The sequence below is a fragment of the Ursus maritimus genome (assembly GCF_017311325.1).
Source record: "Ursus maritimus isolate PB19 chromosome X unlocalized genomic scaffold, ASM1731132v1 scaffold_X1, whole genome shotgun sequence".
NCBI classification, from domain to species: domain Eukaryota; kingdom Metazoa; phylum Chordata; class Mammalia; order Carnivora; family Ursidae; genus Ursus; species Ursus maritimus.
The window spans coordinates 60,595,414-60,613,558 of record NW_024423319.1 but is presented as its reverse complement, the minus strand read 5'-3'; the positions used below and the strand labels follow the sequence as shown (position 1 = coordinate 60,613,558).

General features: G+C 36.0%; 1 protein-coding gene across 1 annotated transcript in view; it reads right to left on the bottom strand.

Moving 5' to 3' along the window:
• The window catches only part of BRWD3 (bromodomain and WD repeat domain containing 3), a 216,465-nt gene that overhangs the window by 76,931 nt on the left and 121,389 nt on the right, over nucleotides 1–18,145 (bottom strand). Inside the window, exons 19-24 of the mRNA XM_040630327.1 lie at nucleotides 17,771–17,954; nucleotides 10,309–10,402; nucleotides 8,468–8,617; nucleotides 6,860–6,936; nucleotides 6,101–6,269; nucleotides 5,119–5,232 (exon numbers count right to left, since the gene is read on the bottom strand). Of these exons, the coding sequence (XP_040486261.1) occupies nucleotides 5,119–5,232; nucleotides 6,101–6,269; nucleotides 6,860–6,936; nucleotides 8,468–8,617; nucleotides 10,309–10,402; nucleotides 17,771–17,954 (788 nt within the window). The remainder of the gene's footprint in view (nucleotides 1–5,118; nucleotides 5,233–6,100; nucleotides 6,270–6,859; nucleotides 6,937–8,467; nucleotides 8,618–10,308; nucleotides 10,403–17,770; nucleotides 17,955–18,145) is intronic.

Genomic DNA, 18,145 nt, shown 5'->3' with positions numbered 1-18,145 from the left:
TTATTTTCCGTAATTTTGTCTTCTATATCACTTATTTGTAGTTCTCCTATCCTTTTCATTACATCCAATCTGTTTCACATCTCAGTTATAGCATTTTTTAATTTCAGCCTGACTAGGTTTTAGGTCTTTTATCTCTGCAGTAAGGATTCCCCAGTGTCTTCTATGGTTTTCTCAAGCCCAGCTACTATCCTTATGATTGTTGTTTCAAGTTCTGGCTCAGGCATATTATATCTGTTTTGATTACATCCTTGACCATGACCTTGTTATTTCTTTGGGGATGAATTCCTCTGATGTGGCATTTTGCCTAGGTCTCTGTCTTCTGTGTGTTAGGAAACCCTGTTATGTTTCCTGTTCCTGAGAGTAATGCTATATGAAGAAGATGTCATATACTGGCCAGGGCCTGGTGCTTCAGGAAATGTTTCTGGTGTATGCCCTGTGCACTCTGCTGCTGTATTTAGGCTACTCTCTCCCTCGTATCAGTCCTCTGCAGAGTTTCTTCTCGCCTGCAGTGGGGAGTGTTTGGACCTTGTCCAGTACATGGTGAGTTTTAGCTTAGTGTGCTCTGGTCAGCTTGTTAAAAGAGGTTAGATCCAGCTTCCACTAGATCTGAAGTTTTGCTACACTCTATGGTCAGTAGAGTTGGTAAGGGCGGGGTGGTTTGTGTTGGTTTTCTGGGGGAGGTGCCTGCTGCTCTGGTTCTCAGGAAAGCTTGCCTTATAAAAAAAAAAAAAAAGCACCTCCAGAGCTCAGGGGGGCAGGGTTTAGTGTACGCAGCTCAAACTTCCACAGTGGGCACTGTGCTACTCACTGAAGTCTGTCTGTGCTTCCATAAAGTGGCCTCTTTTCTCCTTCTAGTTGTGCATTTGTTATCTCAGTCCTCAGACTGATTTCATGGGTGTTCAGAATGACCCAATACTTATCTAGCTGTGCTCGAGGGGCGAGGCAAATATAGGGTACCCCCACTACTCCACTATCTTAAATCTTTATAAACCTGATCATTTCAATAGATGCAGAAAAAGCATTTTAAAAGGTACAGCCTCCATTCATGATAAAGACCTCCAACAAAGTAGGTTTAGAGGAAACATATCTCAACACAATGAAGGCTATATACAAAAAAACCCACAGTTAATATTGTGTTTATAGGGGAAAAATTGAGAGTTTTTCCATCGTTGTCAGGAACGAGACAGGGATGGCCACTCTTACCGCTCTTATTTAACATAGTACTGGAAGTCATAGCCTCAGCAATCAGACAACAAAAGGAAATAAACAGCATCCAAATTGGCAAGGAAGAAATAAAACTTCCACTATTTGCAGTTGATATCATACTCTCTGTAGAAAACTCTGAAGATTGCACTAAAAGAGTGCTAGGTTTGATACACGAATTCAATAAAGTTGCAGGATACAAAATGAATGTACAGAAATCTGTTACATTTCTACATACCAATAATGAATAAGCAGAAAGCAAAATTAAGGATTCAATTCCATGTACAATTGCAGCAAAACTAATAAGATACCTTGGAATAAATCTGAGGTTAAAGACCTGTATTCTAAAAACTAAAACGCTGATGAAAGAAATTGAAGATAAGACAAAGAAATGGAAAGACACTCCATGCTCAGGGATTGAACGAACAAATACTGTGAAAACGTCTATAAAACCCAACACTGCCTACATATTTCATTTATCCTTATCAAAATAACACCAGCATTTTTCACAGAACTGGAACAAACAATTCTAAAATTTGTATGGAACCACAAAAGCCCCCCCCCCCAATAGCCAAAGCTACCTTAAAAAAGAAAAGCAAAGCTGGATGCATCACAATTCCAGACTTCAATTTTTATTATAAAGCTGTGGTAATCAAAACAGTATGGTATTGGCACAAAAACAGATACATAGATCAATAGAACAGAATAGAAAATCTAAAAATACATCCACAACTACATGATCAATTAATCTTTGACAAAGGAGGAAAGAATATCCAATGGGAAAAAGACAGTCTCTTCAACCAATGGTGTTGGGAAAATTGAAGAGCAACATACAGAATAATGAAACTGGACCACTTTCATATACCCAAAACCAAAAATAAATTCCAAATGGATTAAAGACCTAAATGTAAGACCTCAAACCATAAAAATCCTAGAAGAGAACACAGGCACTAACTTCTTTGACAACGGTGTAGCAACTTCTTTCTACATATGTCTCCTGAGTCAAGGGAAACAAAAGCAAAGATAAACTATTAGGACAACGTCAAAATAAAATGTTTCTGCACAGCAAAGGAAACAATCAACAAAACTAAAAGGCAACCTACAGTATGCGAAAAGATATTTGCAAAGGACATATCTGATAAAGGGTTAATATCCAAAACATATGAAGAAGTTATAAAACTCAACACCCCAAAAACAAATAATCTAATTCAAAAATGGGCAGAAGACATGGATAGACATTTTTTCAAAGAAGACACCCAGATGTCCAACACACACATGAAAAGATACTCAACATTACTCATCATTGCGGAAATGCTAATCAAAATTACAATGAGATACCACCTCACACCAGTCAGAATGGCTACAATCAACAACACAACAAAAAACAAGTCTTGGCAAGGGTGTGGAGAAAAGGGAACCCTCCTGCAGTGTTGGTGGGAATGCAAAGTGGCGCAGCCACTATGGAAAACAGTATGGAGGTTCCTCAAAAAGTTAAAAATAGAACTACCCTAGGATCCAGAATTTACCGTCTATGTATTTACCTAAAGAATACAAAAATACTAATTCAAGTGGATACATGCACCTCAACGTTTATTACAGTTTTATGTACAATAGTGAAATTATGGAAACAGCCTATGTGTCCATCAACTTATCTATACACAATGGAATTCTCATTCTTTTCAATGGCTGAGTAATATTCCAATAGAATAGCATATACCAATTCTTTTCTTCCTCTCTTCTCCAGGCTTTTCCTTTTGTTCTCTTAACAACTTTAGTTGCTAAGTGGATAATGTGGCAATATATGGCACTCCCATTATTCTTCCAGCATTCACAGTTCTTTAATTCTTATCAATGATGTCCTTCCTTTCTCCCTCACCTATGAAAATCTTAAACTAAAACAAATGGTCAGGTATTGAGGAATATTACCTTTCTAATGTCATAATGGTGGTGTGGTTTTATTTTAAAAAATAAATTACTAAATGTTAAATAATATTACTAAATATTTATGGTTAAAATGCTTTTTAATATTTTTTAAATTTTTATTAATATTTATTAATATTTTAATATTGATATTCCACTCAGCCATTGAAAAGAATGAAATTTTGCCATTTATAAGGACATGGATTTAGCTAGAAAATATTATGTTAAGTGAAATAAGTCAGGCAGAGAAATACAAATACCATGTGAATTCACTCATATGTGGAATTTAAGAAACAAAACAAAATAGCAAAGGGAAAAAAAAGAGAGACAAGGGGAATCAGGAAAGAGACTTAACTATGGAGAACAAACTGATGGTTACTAGACAGGATGTGGGTAGGGGGATGGGCTAAAAAGGTGCTGGAGATTAAGCAGTACACTTGTGATGAGCACCAGGTGTTGTACGGAAGCACTGAATCAGTATATTGCATACCTGAAACAAACTAATATAAAACTGTATGTTAAGTGAATGGAATATAAATAAAATCTTAAGAAAATTACTCCCCTTAAGCTCCATAAGAACAGGCAATAAGTATAACAAATCACGATTTTGAATATGTCCCTGAAAAAGCTCTTTAGGGTTTTTTTAATACGGCATTCATCAGAGCATGTTCTACTAAAATAACCACACAAACAAGCATTGCTCCAAATTCCAATACTTATTTGAAGATACAATTAGGAAAGGAAACATTTTAATAATATCAAAAGATAATCAGCAAGTAATTATTTACTTATAAGACTACTTGATCACTATGTCTGGTATAAGGTATCCATAAAAGTCAATTATAGAAACATTTGGTGAAATTTTTATTGGTCCCATGACTTTTAGATCCATTTGCAAAGTTTTGCCCCTTCTTTTATTATGATGACAATATTACATTCCTATCAGTAGTCTTAAATTAAGAACTGCAAACATTTAATCACTCTGAAATGAATGGCTATTCAATATACCACAGAATATATAAGCCAATTTTAGTCAAAATATTACAATGTTACCATAATTTTTATAAGAAAATGAAAATTTTCAACAAGCTAGAATTTAAATCAATTTTTGATTGACCAGTAATAATTTTGGCTATTTTACTTAATCATAGGCTCAGTAGGAAGGACTTGCTTATGAAATGACATTCTTCTAATCACTGAAAGGGGTAACTGTCCTCTAGTATATTTTCTATCAGGTTGAGCATGGGCTTCTTAAAAAAAAATACTAGGACTTGAATTAGGACTCAAAATACCACTGTAATTCTACTAAGTAGCAATTAAGCTAAAATAAAGACAATTATTTTCATGAGTTCATAAGCCAATCAATTTATTTAAATATTCTCTGAGCATCCAATATATTGAAGATTCTGTGTTAAGTACCACAAGTGAAACCACTTAAAAGCATAAAGTTGAACAGAAATTAAAACGGCTACAGTAATGCTTCAGTGAAGCTAGATTTTAAAGTAACCTTTTACCTCTCTCCTGCAAACCTCCCCTCCTCCCTTCTTAGCCTTTTGTTTCAGGAACCTGCTACCACCCTAAAGGCATAATAAAAGAGCTGGCAGAAAGTACACAATTCCTATCAAAACCAGCTAGATTCTGTATTTCCCTAAGCACCCCCATCCCCTTCCTCCAGTGGACTTGAAGTTTTTGAAGGCCATAGCCTGCTGTATGTAGACTCCTTTGACTGGGAAGGCAATAAAGCTACTGTTCCTCTTTACCCAAACTCTGTCTTCGAGTTATATTTTGTCTCTAAAGCACAGAGGTAGGTTTTTGATAACACGAAGGATACAAAAATTAGTAAGATTCTGTCACTGTCCACAAGAATATATAGTGGAGGACAGCAGTTAAGCCAGTGTACATATAATAGAATTGAGAATATAAATGCCCTAAGACTGATTAAAGTGAGTGCTCTTGAGGTTCCAAGAGAAAAAGATTATAACAGGTAACAATTACCTCATCTCCCATCTGTGGGACAAACGGGGAACGTCGTGGTATGGTATCCAAAATCCACTGAGGGGCAAACCATTCTTCATTGGGTTCACCTGCTATAGAAAGCAGTCCTCCTTTCTAAAATATAGTTCACAAATATATAAGCCATAAATATATGAATAGTAGTATGAAAAATAACAGAGAACGTTAAAAAAATCAGGTTATAATAAAACCTGAAATATACAAATTTTAAACATTTTCATTTACCAATTAATTATGTAAAATTTTGTACCAATAAAATAATCAAGTGAATTCTTTAATATGTTGCTCAATTTTGGTTGACAGATAATAATATGACATTATATACTACATTAGAACCACAAATTTTTAAGTCCTAAGAATACCATGTGAATTTGAGTACAAGTAACAGAGGATCTTTTTGCCAATAAAATGGTGACAATCAAGAAGATAATTCTGTCTACTAAAGCAACAGGATACAGGATACACTGTATATATGTATAATATGTACATAATAAATTTTTACATTAATATTCAAATAACTATGTGGATTAAGTCTTTACCTGAAATTACAGTGAGGAAGAGAAACCATCATCGGGATGAAATAAAAACATATAAAGAAATGGAAGAAAAACTCCTACATGATTTATTATACTCTTCCATTTCACAAGTCCAAAATGTACAGAAATGTATTACCAGAAACATGACAAGAATAACTTTTTAATACTGTAGTAGCTTATTGTTTAAAACTCTACTATATTTTAAAAGTGATTATCAATGTTTTAATTTAATAACTAAAATAATAATGAAGATATTCTAGCCTCTACTTTTGATAACAAAAAAAATTTAAACTTCTTTTTACTTTAAAGTCATTTTAAACAACTTTACTTAGTTTCTCAGATGGAATGTTATTTTTAGAGAAAAGTCAAGTGTTTCTATTATTCAAGTGTCAAAGGCAAAAATAAAAACAACCTGTAAATTTACAAACCTTCTTTCTAGTTTGCTTAGGTTTCTTCTGCCTTTCCTCCAGTGACTTCAAATTCTCCTCCTCAGAGCTGCTGCATATTTTCCTTGTTGCCTGTCTGGTTTGTCTTTTTGGAGGTTGCAAATTTATTCCAGCATCTGCTGTCCAATCAGAATATTCACTTGATGAATCACTATAAATGTATCAAAATTATGAATATATAAGTTTAGAAAAGGAATAGTTTTGCTTCCTAATTGAAAGATGATCATTTTGTAATAAAACAGCATTATAAATGACATGGCTTGATTTTGTTCTAACTGAACAGAAAAAAATATCAGTATAGATTACTGATCATTATCTAAGTGATTTCAGTGAAATCCTTCTTGGCTAAAGTATAATGGTTAGTTTCCCATAACAGAATTTAAAATTCAAAATTCCTGTCCAAGTCACATAAGCTTCTTTAAATAAAGATGCCCCTAATCCCTGGAAATGGTTAAATGTAGCTATTTTAAAACTCAACTAAATAAACATAGCCTGCTAAAATGCAGAATCTTGGATTTACAAAGCATCTTATTTTACAAATGAGGAAACTAAAGCCCATAGTGACATGCCCAAAAAGATACTGGCAGAACCAGGATAAAACAAGTCTCTGGATTTCCAACCCAGTACTCTTTCTACTATAATTTACTATTTTAACTCCGGTTTTACTAAATTCCTACAAGAACATAATTTCATATTAAAATGGTCAAACAATTTTGGCCAAATCAAAACCATTAAAACTACCTGGAAGAACTTTCACTTTGCCATTCAATAACAGGATCCTCTACAGAAGCATCACTTGTGCCAAGTGTTTCATCTTCCTGCAACAAGGAGCCAGCAATTGAGATATATGGTTATTAACTAGCATATCATTAATCAGCACACACTACCTGTTTTATAACACTTTTTGTATTTCCTCCAACCAAAACAACATTCCAGTTAAAATGTACATAATAAGGGGCACCCAGGTGGCTCAGTAGGTTGAATGTCCGACTCGATTTTGGCTCAGGTCATGATCTCATGGTGGTGGGACTGAGCTACCTGTCAGGCTCTGCGCTCAGTGGTGAGTCTACTTGAGATTCTCTTTTTCCTCTTCTCCCTCTGCCCCTTCCCCCATTCATGCACTCTCTCTTTCTCTCTCTCTAAAATAAATCAATAAATCTTTTCAAAATGTACATAATCATTTTTCTACATATATCTGTAACTCACAACTAAGCCTACCAGGTATTTAAAACTTTCTAATATCTACTATCTTAGTGATATGGGACATCTTTTATTATTTCAAAGACTGAACAGACTCCTTAAGGTTCCCAAATATAACCCTCTTAAATGTTAAGACCATTACTTAAAAAAAATCTATATGCCTTTGCCAAGTTAACATAATTACTCCCCATAAAAATTAATAATCTTTTTATTATGCAAAATTTCAAACATACCAAAGTAGAGGGAATAAATTACCCTTGTGTACACAATCTCCAGTGTAGACAATAACTCACTGCCTACCTTGTTTTACCTGTACCATCACCAACTGCCTCATACCCAAGTGATTATTTCAAAAGAAATCCTTATAAAAAAGCATTTTAACTATAAACATTTAGTAATATTAGGATTCTTCTTTAAAATAAAACCACACCACCATTATGACATTAGAAAGGTAAAATCATTCCTCAATACCTCACCATTTGTTTTAGTTCAAGATTTTCATAGGTAAGGGAGAAAAGGAAGGACATCATTGATAAGAATTAAAGAACTGTGAATGCTGGAAGAATAATGGGAGTGCCATATATTGCCAATGAATAATTAAACCCACATTATCCACTTAGCAACTAAAGTTGTTAAAAGAACAAAAGGAAAGGACTGGAGAAGAGAGGAAGAAAATAATGGGTATACTCTATTCTACTACCATGAAAAAAGTAGGTCTGAAAAAAGCCATCACTTCATAATCTTCATGAATGATGAAGTCAACAATAACGGAAAATATGTCTTTCTGCTGATTACACAGTAAACCAGTTCTGGGACTGTAAACTAGCTATCAGTGTTTATATTCCACTTTCTATTTATGGGCAGATTTCCTCTCACTCTTTTCTCATTGTCCCAAACTCAAACTTTCACTGGCATATTTGATACTCTCAAACAAAATAATATCTTAGGTATAAATCAGAGAAGGTATCTAAAGGAATTCAATATAATGCTCAAATTTGCCTATTAAATGCCTTACCAATGAATAATCTTCTTAAAAGAAAATCATTAGAATTTGTTTCTAATAAAATGACTATTAAAAGTAAACCCAAGGTGATGATACTAACTGGCAAACAAAGAATTACACTGAGTAAATAATAGCAGATATCTAACCTCTGAGGAGCTGTCTGAGTCTTCCTGTACACCTGAATTTTGACATGATGCTTGTGAATTATGCTCTATATTGGACCGTGTTTGGTAAGTATGCTGACGCTTGCGCTGTGTCCTTCGTAAAGACCGCCCACAGCTAGGCTGATAATCATTCTGTAGAACAGAAAGAAAATAGATTTAAAAAAATCAGATGCTCAGTGAACAAACACAAACATGCATAAAGCAAATTAATTGGGTGGGGGAGGGATGGATGTAATAATTAGGAATAAATCTCCCCAAAAGAAAACACAAGATCTATATACATTTATACTACCTTCCATTAATATTTACTACTTCCCTATTTCGAAAATTTTGTGATCAAATTAAAGAGTGTCCTTAAAGTTTGGGCTGCAAGAATAGACCCACTCAGAATTCACATATACTATATTACTCAGAATTTATTACAAGATGAAGCAAGATATCATATCACACCTACGTATATATAATTCTTAATAAAATATGTACTTCTTTTAAAAATACATTTAATAAACCGATACAAATATTTAATTTTAACAACTAAAATTAAAGTGAAAACTATTTTATTCTAACCTTTACAAGTATAAAATATTAATGATATACCCTTATGTAAAAGTTACAACCATAGCATGTTATCAAGAGAAAACAAGTTTAAAACTCCTATAAATAAATCAGTATCAAGGACCAGTTTCTTACCCCATATGTAACTATTTCTCATTTTTGATATAAATAAAAATGTTTATAGACCAAACAACCCTGTTTATTAGTCTCAGACAAGTCTGATATCTGAAAAATCAGCTTAGCAAGAGTAAATAATATAAATCATGGATCTGAATCATTCAATATCTCTAAGAAAATAATCTTATCAGAGAACATCAAATAAGCTAACAAAACCTCAAGAGAAATTAAGAAAGTGGGCATCAAAATGATCTAAGGATATTTGAAGATATTCATACGATACTTACCTAAAATTGTGTTTATCAATACTGAAAAAAAACATTTAAAATTCAGTGCCCATTGCCTAGATTTCTTTAATAAAATTAAAATCATCCTAGACTCTCCAAGTTACCATACATTTTAGGAGTTATGGTTAGTTCTGGGAATAAGACTATACATCAGTATGCCACTAGTTTGTTCAATCTCAGAATACTAGTAAGGGGCTTACTATGTACCTAATGAAGTATAGGAATCTGACTCCCTGCTTAGAAGTTTCTACTGGGAATATGAATCTTCCCAATGTATAGATCAGATTTTGCTCCTATATGATTAGGTAGGCCAAGAATGGGCCTTTTCTGTAAAGGGCCAGAGTGTAAATATTTTTGGCTTTGCAGGTCATATGACCTTTGTTATAACCACTCAACTCTATAGCATGAAAGCAGCCATAGACAATATATTAATTAGTAAGTGTGGCTGTGTTCCAATAAAACTTTTATTAACAGGAATAGGCTGTAGACTGGATTTAGACCATGGGTAGTAGTTTGTCAACCTCTGACCTAGGATATCTAAACACTCACATTACACTGTGATTAGTGATCAGCCAACAATTTTAAGGTTTTACCTTAAGCACATGAAAATGGTATTTGAACACAAATGTTTTATACCTACAATGACCACATGTCCTAAATTTTGGGGGACAGTCCTGACATCGTGTAATTTTATCTTTATTAATAATTACAATATATACCAATTTCAGGTTTGAAAAATAGGTTACCTATATGTAGTGAACTATCAAAACAGCCCCTTAACACATAACTGCTACTTTTGAAAAACCCAGTATCTGCAAATATTTGCAAGTAGTGTAACCCAAAGGAATGTAAAACTAAACTTACCCTTTGGATAGTATAAGATGGCTTTTTCTTCTTTTCGACTGTATAAAGACTGATTTCTATGTCACCTTTTGCAGTTCGACATTCTTCCTGAACCCTAATAAAAAAGGTCAAAGTGACAGAAAATCATCAAAAATCAAACCACCAGTCTGAAAGTCAGATAACAAAAATATCTTCGAATGTAAAATTTGCCACTATAACTACTTTTAGGTGTACATTAATGACATTTACAATGTTGCATAACAACCATCACCACTATTTCCAAAACCTTTTCATCACTCCAAATAAACTTTGTAACCATTAAGCAGTAACTCTCTATTTCTCTTTCTACCAGTCCATGTTAACTTAACACTCTAATCAACTTTACGTCCCTATGAATTTGCTTTCTCTGTATTTTTCGTATAGGTGGAATCATATGTTATTTGTCCTTTTGTGTCTGGTATTTCACTTAGCATGTTTTTAATGTTTATCCATGCGGGAGGAGGTATGAGAACTTCATTTTTTTTTTTTACGACTAAGCAATATTCCATTGTATGCATACTCACATTTTGTTTATCCATTTGAGGACAGACACTGGAGTTATTTCTACTGTTCTGGTATTGTGAATAATAGAATAATATAGCAATGAACATTGGCATACAAGTATCTATTTGACTTCCTTCTTTCAATTGTACCTCAATGTTTTGAGCAAAGAATTATTTCAAATTCCTCTACTGTCAAAAGTTCATAAATAAGCTATGTCTCCCTTTTTTTTATTACTGCTGTAGAAAGAAAATGTGAAACTAAATTATGTTTGCTACTTGTTGGATGAGCTGGTAAAAGGCTTGGTAAAGGATATAGCATGATTAAGAGATTTTGTATGTTCTCTGTCGAATGTCCTTTTTCGTCCCTAAATCTACTTCCAGCCTATGTGGATTATCTGGAATTGATATTAAAGGAAACGTTAGGATTTATAAATAAGTATTTCAAAAGATGGCAGAGGAGTAGGGGTCCCCTTTTTCAGCTGGTCCCCTGAGCCGAGCTGGATAGGTACCAGACCATATGGAAAACCCACGGAATCAGCCTGAGACGCAGGAAGACACATCTGGATCTCTACAAATGAACATCTCCAGCACTGAGTATTGAGATAGGAAGCAGGGAGCCGTGGATCTGCCCAAAGATGTCAGAAGATAAATGGAAGGGGGAGGGAGCCTCCGTGATCAGGCACTGGGAAGCGGTAACCACCTGCACTGGGGAGCAGCAGGACTCACGGATGGGCACCCTCAAGAGAGCAGACTGAGACCGTGAGCCTGGGAACTCGCACACATCCAAACTGAAAACCAGTGCTCCCTAGTGCATGCGCACCATACTGAAACAGGGAGCTTGGGAGCGCCCGCAGGGGTGGCTGGCGGTGTTAGAAACACAAATGACAGAGATGTGCCAGCCCTCGAAGTGAGGGCTGGGACACCAGCTGCAGGGTTTTTAGCAGCACCAACAGAAACAGAGTTAAAGAGGCCAGAAGAGCTCAGTGGAGAGCGGACTGCAATCTCTCTGTTCTGAGACAGAGGCTAGGATACGGCCACTGCTGCTCTGACTCTCAGAAGAGTCACAGAAAACCGCCAGGGAAAGCCGCCAGAGAAAAAAAGCCCGGAAATACCAGCTCACGTTGTGCCAGTCCCCATCCCCCCTTGTAGGGGACAGGGAGACTCTACCCAAACAGGGTTGCGTGAATATCAGCGTGGCAGGCCCCTCCCCCAGAAGGCAGGCTGAAAAATCAAGAAGACCACATCCCTAAGGTCCCTGTAAAACAAGAGCACACTGTCTGGGTCCTGGTCAATAATTTGGGCTCTGTGCAACCCTGCAACCTCTCCTCATCAGAATGACAAGAAGGAGGAATCCGACCCAGCAAAGAAAAGATAAATGAGTCTGTGGCCTCTGCCACAGAACTGATGGATATGGATATAACCAAATTATCAGAAATGGAGTTCAGAGTAACAAATGGTCAACATGATGTGTAGACTTGAAAAAAATATTAACAAGAATATAGAATCTCTAAGGGCAGAAATGAGAGTGAATCTGGCAGAAATTAAAAATACTATGAATCAAATGCAGTCAAAACTAGATGCTCTGACGGCCAGGGTAAATGAGGCAGAAGAACGAATTACTGATTTGGAGGATGGGATGGTGAAGAGAAAGCTAAAACAGAAACTTGGCTCAAAAAAATCCAATCTCAAGAATATAGGTTATGGGAGATTACGGACTCAATGAAATGCTCCAATGTCAGAATCATCAGCATCCCCGAGGGGGTGGAGAAAAACAGAGGTCTAGAAGAGATATTTGAACAAATTGTAGCTGAAAACTTCTCCAATCTAGCAAAGGAAACAAGCATGCGTGTGCAAGAGGCAGAGAGGACCCCTCCCAAATTCAATGACGACAAACCTAAGCCACATCACGTCATAGTGCAATTCGCAAATATTAGATCCAAGGATACGGTTTTGAAAGCAGACAGGGCAAGGAAATTTCTCAGGTACAAAGGCAAAAATATTAGCATTATGTCAGACCTGTCTACACAGACCTGGAATGAGAGAAAGGATTGGGGGGGCATTTTTAAAGCTCTTTCAGAGAAAAACATGCAGCCAAGGATCCTTTATCCAGCAAGGCTGTCATTCAGAATTGATGCAGAGATAAGGACCTTCCAGAATCTCCTGTCACTGACCAATTTCATAACCACGAAACCAGCCCTACAGGAGATATTAAGAGGGGGTTCTATAAAAGTAAAAAGGCCCCAAGAGTGATACAGAACAGAAATTTACAATCTATAGAAAAAAAGTCTTTACAGGCAACATGACATCGTTAAAATCATATTTCTCAATAATCACTCTCAATGTGAATGGCCTAAATGCTCCCATAACGCAACAGGGTGGAAGATTGGATAGTAAGACATGACCCATCCATTTGCTGTCTATAAGAGACTCATTTTGAACCTAAAGATAAATCCAGACTGAAAGTGATGGGATGGAAAACCATTTTTCATGCCAATGGACCTCAAAACAAAGCTGGGGTAGCAATTCTCATGTCAGACAGATTAGATTTTAAACTAAAGACTGTAGTTAGAGATACAGAAGGACACTATATTATTCTTAAAGGATGTATCCAACAAGTGGACGTGACAATTATAAATATCTATGCCCCCAACAGGGGAGCAGCAAGATACACAAGCCAACTCTTAACCAGAATAAAGAGACATATAGATAAAAATACGTTAATAGTAGGGGACCTCAACACTCCACTATCAGCAATAGACAGATCACCTAAGCAGAAAATCAACAAAGAAACAAGAGCTTTGAATGCCATATTAGACCAGATGAACTTCATAGATATATATAGAACACTACATCCCAGAACAAAAGAATACTCATTCTATTCGAACGCACATAGACCGTTCTCCAGAATATATCATATGCTGGGTACAAAACAGGTATCAACTGACACCAAAAGATTGAAATTATTCCCTGCATATTCTCAGACCACAGTGCTTTGAAATTGGAACTCATTCACCTGGAAAAACTTGGAAGAAAGTCAAACACATGGAAATTAATAACCATCCTGCTCAAGAATGATTCGATAAACCAGGAAATAAAAAATCAATATAAACAATTTACGGAGACCAACGAGAATGAAAACACAACAGTCCAAAACCTATGGGACACTGCAAAGGGAGTCCTAAGGGGAAAATACATAGCCATGCAAGCCTCACTCAAAAGAACAGAAAAATCTAAAAGGCAGTTTTTATATTCTCACCTCAAGAAGCTGGAACAGGAATAGAAGAATAGGCCTAATCCATGCAAGAGAAAGCAGTTCATCAACATTGGAGCAGAGATCAATGAATTAGAAACCAGGAGCACAGTAGAGCAGATCAACAGAACTAGAGGCTGGTTCTTTGAATGAATAAATAAGATCAAAAGCCACTGGCAAGACTTATTCAAAAGAACAGAGAAAGGACCCAAATTAATAAAATTATGAATGAAAAGGGAGAGGTCACAACGAACAGCAATGAAACAGGAAGGATCATTAGAAACTTTTATCAACAGCTTTATGCCAATAAAGTAAATAATCTGGAAGAAATGGATGCCTTTCTGGAAACCTATAAACTACCAAGTCTGAAACAGTAAGAAATTGATTTGTTAAACAGATCGAGAAATTATGAAGAGATTGAAGTAGTTATCAAAAACCTCCCAAAAAACAAGACTCCAGGGCCTGATGGATTCCCCGGGGAATTCTATCAAACATTCAAAGAAGAAATAATACCTATTCTCCTGATGTTGTTTCAAAAAATAGAATCAGAAGGAAAACTACCAAATTCATTCTATGAGGCCAGTATTACCTTGATCTGCAAACCAGGCAAAGACCCCATCAAAAAGGAGAATTACAGACCGATATCCCTGATGAATACGGATGCCAACATTCTCAACAAGATCCTAGCTCACAGGATCCAACAGTACATTAAAAGGATTATCCGTAATATAATAAAAATATATTATTATAAAAAAATAAAGATGAGATGATTATCCATCATGACCAAGTGGGATTCATCCCTGGGTTGCAAGGGTGGTTCAACATTCGCAAATCTATCAGTGTGATACATCATATCAACAAGAAAAGAGTCAAGAACCATATGATCCTCTCAATAAATGAAGAAAAAGCATTTGGCAAAATACAGCATCCATTCCTGATTAAAACACTTCAGAGTGTAAGGATAGAGGGCACATTTCTCAGTTTCATAAAAACCATCTCTGAAAAGCCTACAGCGAATATCATTCTCAATGGGGAAAAGCTGGAAGCCTTTCCCTTAAGATCAGGAACACAACAAAGATGTCCACTCTTGCCATTATTATTCAACATAGTACTAGAAATCCTTGCAACAGCAATCAGACAACAAAAAGGGATAAAAAGTATCCAAATCGGCAAAGAAGAAGTCAAACTGTCTCTCTTCGCAGATGACATGACACTATATATGGAAAACCCAAAATAATCTACCCCCAAACAACTAGAAGTTATAGAGCAATTCAGTAATGTGGCGGGATACAAAATCAATGCTCAGAAATCAGTTGCATTTCTATACACGAACAATGAGACTGAAGAAAGAGAAATTAGGGAATCCATTCCCTTTACAATAGCACCAAAAATCATATGTTATCTCGGAATTAACTTAACCAGAGAGGTAAAGGATCTATGTTCTAGAAACTACAAATCACTCTTGAAAGACACTGAAGAAGACAGAAAAAGATGGAAAAATATTCCACGCTCATGAATCAGAAAAATAAACATAGTTAAAATGTCTATGCTACCCAGAGCAATCTACACTTTCAATGCCATCCCAATCAAAATACCAATGACATTTTTCAAAGAACTGGAACAAATAGCCCTTAAATTTGTGTGGAACCAGAAAAGGCCCCGAATCGCCAAGGAATTGTTGAAAAGGAAAAACAAAGCTGGGGGCATCACATTGCCGATTTCAAGCTGTATTACAAAGTTGTGATCAGCAAGACAGCACGGTACTGGCACAAAAACTGACACATAGACCAATGGAACAGAATAGAGAAACCAGAAATGGACCCTCGGCTCTTTGAGCAACTAGTCTTTGACAAAACAGGAAAAAACATCCAGTGAAAAAAAGAGAGTCTCTTCAATAAATGGTGCTGGGAAAATTGGACAGCTACATGCAAAAGAATGAAACTTGACCACTCTCTCACACCATACACAAAGATAAACTCCAAATGGATGAAAGACCTCGATGTGAGACAGGAATCCATCAAGATCCTAGAGGAGAACATGGGCAGCAACCTCTTTGACATCGGCCACAACAACTTTTTTCATGATACGTCTCCAAAGGCAAGAGAAACAAAAGAAAGAATGAACTTGTGGGACTTCATCAAGATCAAAAGCTTCTGCACAGCCAAGGAAACAGTCAAACAAACTAAGGGGCAGCCCACGGAATGGGAGAAGATATTTGTGAATGTACTACAGATAAAAGACTGGTATCCAAGATCTACAAAGAACTTCTCAACTCATTACAGAAGAAACAAATAAACAAATAAGAAAATGGGCAGAAGATATGAACAGACACTTTTCCAATGAAGACATACAAATGGCTAACAGACACATGAAAAAATGTTCAAAATCATTAGCCATCAGGGAAATTCAAATCAAAACCACACTGCGATACCACCTTACGCCAGTTAAAATGGCAAAAATTGACAAGGCAGGAAACAAAATTGTTGGAGAGGATGTGGAGAAAGGGGACCCCACTTACATTGATGGTGGGAATGCAAATTAGTACAGCCACTCTGGAAAACAATGTGGAGGTCCCTTAAAAAGTTAAAAATTGAGCTACCCTATGATCCAGCCATTGCACTACTGGGTATTTACCCCAAGGATACAGACGTAGTGAAGAGAAGGGCCGTATGCACCCCAATGTTCATAGCAGCATTGTCCACAATAGCTAAATTGTGGATGGAGCTGAGATGCCCTTCAACAGATAACTGGATTAAGAAGATATGGTCCATATCTATAATGAAATATTACTCAGCCATCAAAAAAGAACGATTTCTCAACATTTGCTGCAACATGGACGGGACTGGAGGAGATAATGCTAAGCGAAATAAGTCAAGCAGAGAAGGACAATTATCATATGGTTTCACTCATTTATGGAACATAAGAAGTAGGAAGATCAGTAGGAGAAGAAAGGGAAGAAGAAAGGGGGGGTAAACACAAGGGGGAATGAACCATGAGAGACTATGGACTCTGGGAAACAAACTGAGGGCTTCAGAGGGGAGAGGGGTGGGGGAATGGGATAGACTGGTGATGGGTATTAATGAGGGCACGTATTGCATGGTGCACTGGGTGTTATACGCAAGTAATGAATCATGGAACTTTACATCGAAAACTAGTGATGTACTATATGGTGACTAACATAATATAATAAAAAAAAGAATATGTATTCTAAATTTGAAATTCATCCTAATAAAATCCTTTCATACAAGGAAGTCCACTTAAAGGGCACTTCAAAATACATTAAGCAGTGGGGTCTGCAACACATGTATATTGCATTCCCAAACTATTCCAATATCAAATTAATGGCCTTTTTCTCAGAACCACTGTTGAATTTTGGTCTATATACCACTGACATATTTAACAACATATGGTCTCATATTCTCACTTAATAGTATTTGTATTCTTATCTTCTAACCTAGAGTAGAAACTCATGGAAAGCAAACTATGTTTTTCGTTTTTCAGTATTTCTCAAACCATTAGCACATAGCCAAGGAAACTGAAGATAATCATTAAATAGTTATGGAATGAACTAACTGGAATAATGTAGAAAAACTAATATAAAACTCAGCTTGTTTAAAAAATACCTTAGTTTTTAAAATTTACTAACAATAAAGTTCTCAATTTTCTTATCAATGTTACCTTATTGACTCACCTACTAACTCCACTATTTAGTTCATTGACCACCACTCTTCTGCTCCATGCCATGAGATCTCGTTCAGTGGCCATCTGGCTCCGAGGAGCATTGTTATGCATTTGTCGGACACCTTCAATTTGACCACTACGTCGAAGCCCAATATTTGGGGATGAAGATATGTCCATATTTGGACTTCTCAGAGCTAGAATAAATAGAAAGGTACCACTTTCTCCGAGTAAAGGCACCAAATTTTTAGAGATCAGTACTCTAAAATAGAAGAGTCTAAGATGGTACTTCTAAGACAATATTGCTATCCTTTTGTTCTACATTTTCTGTAGCACCTTGAATAAAGCAAGTCACTCAATAAATGTTTAAAGTTTCTATCACTCTTTT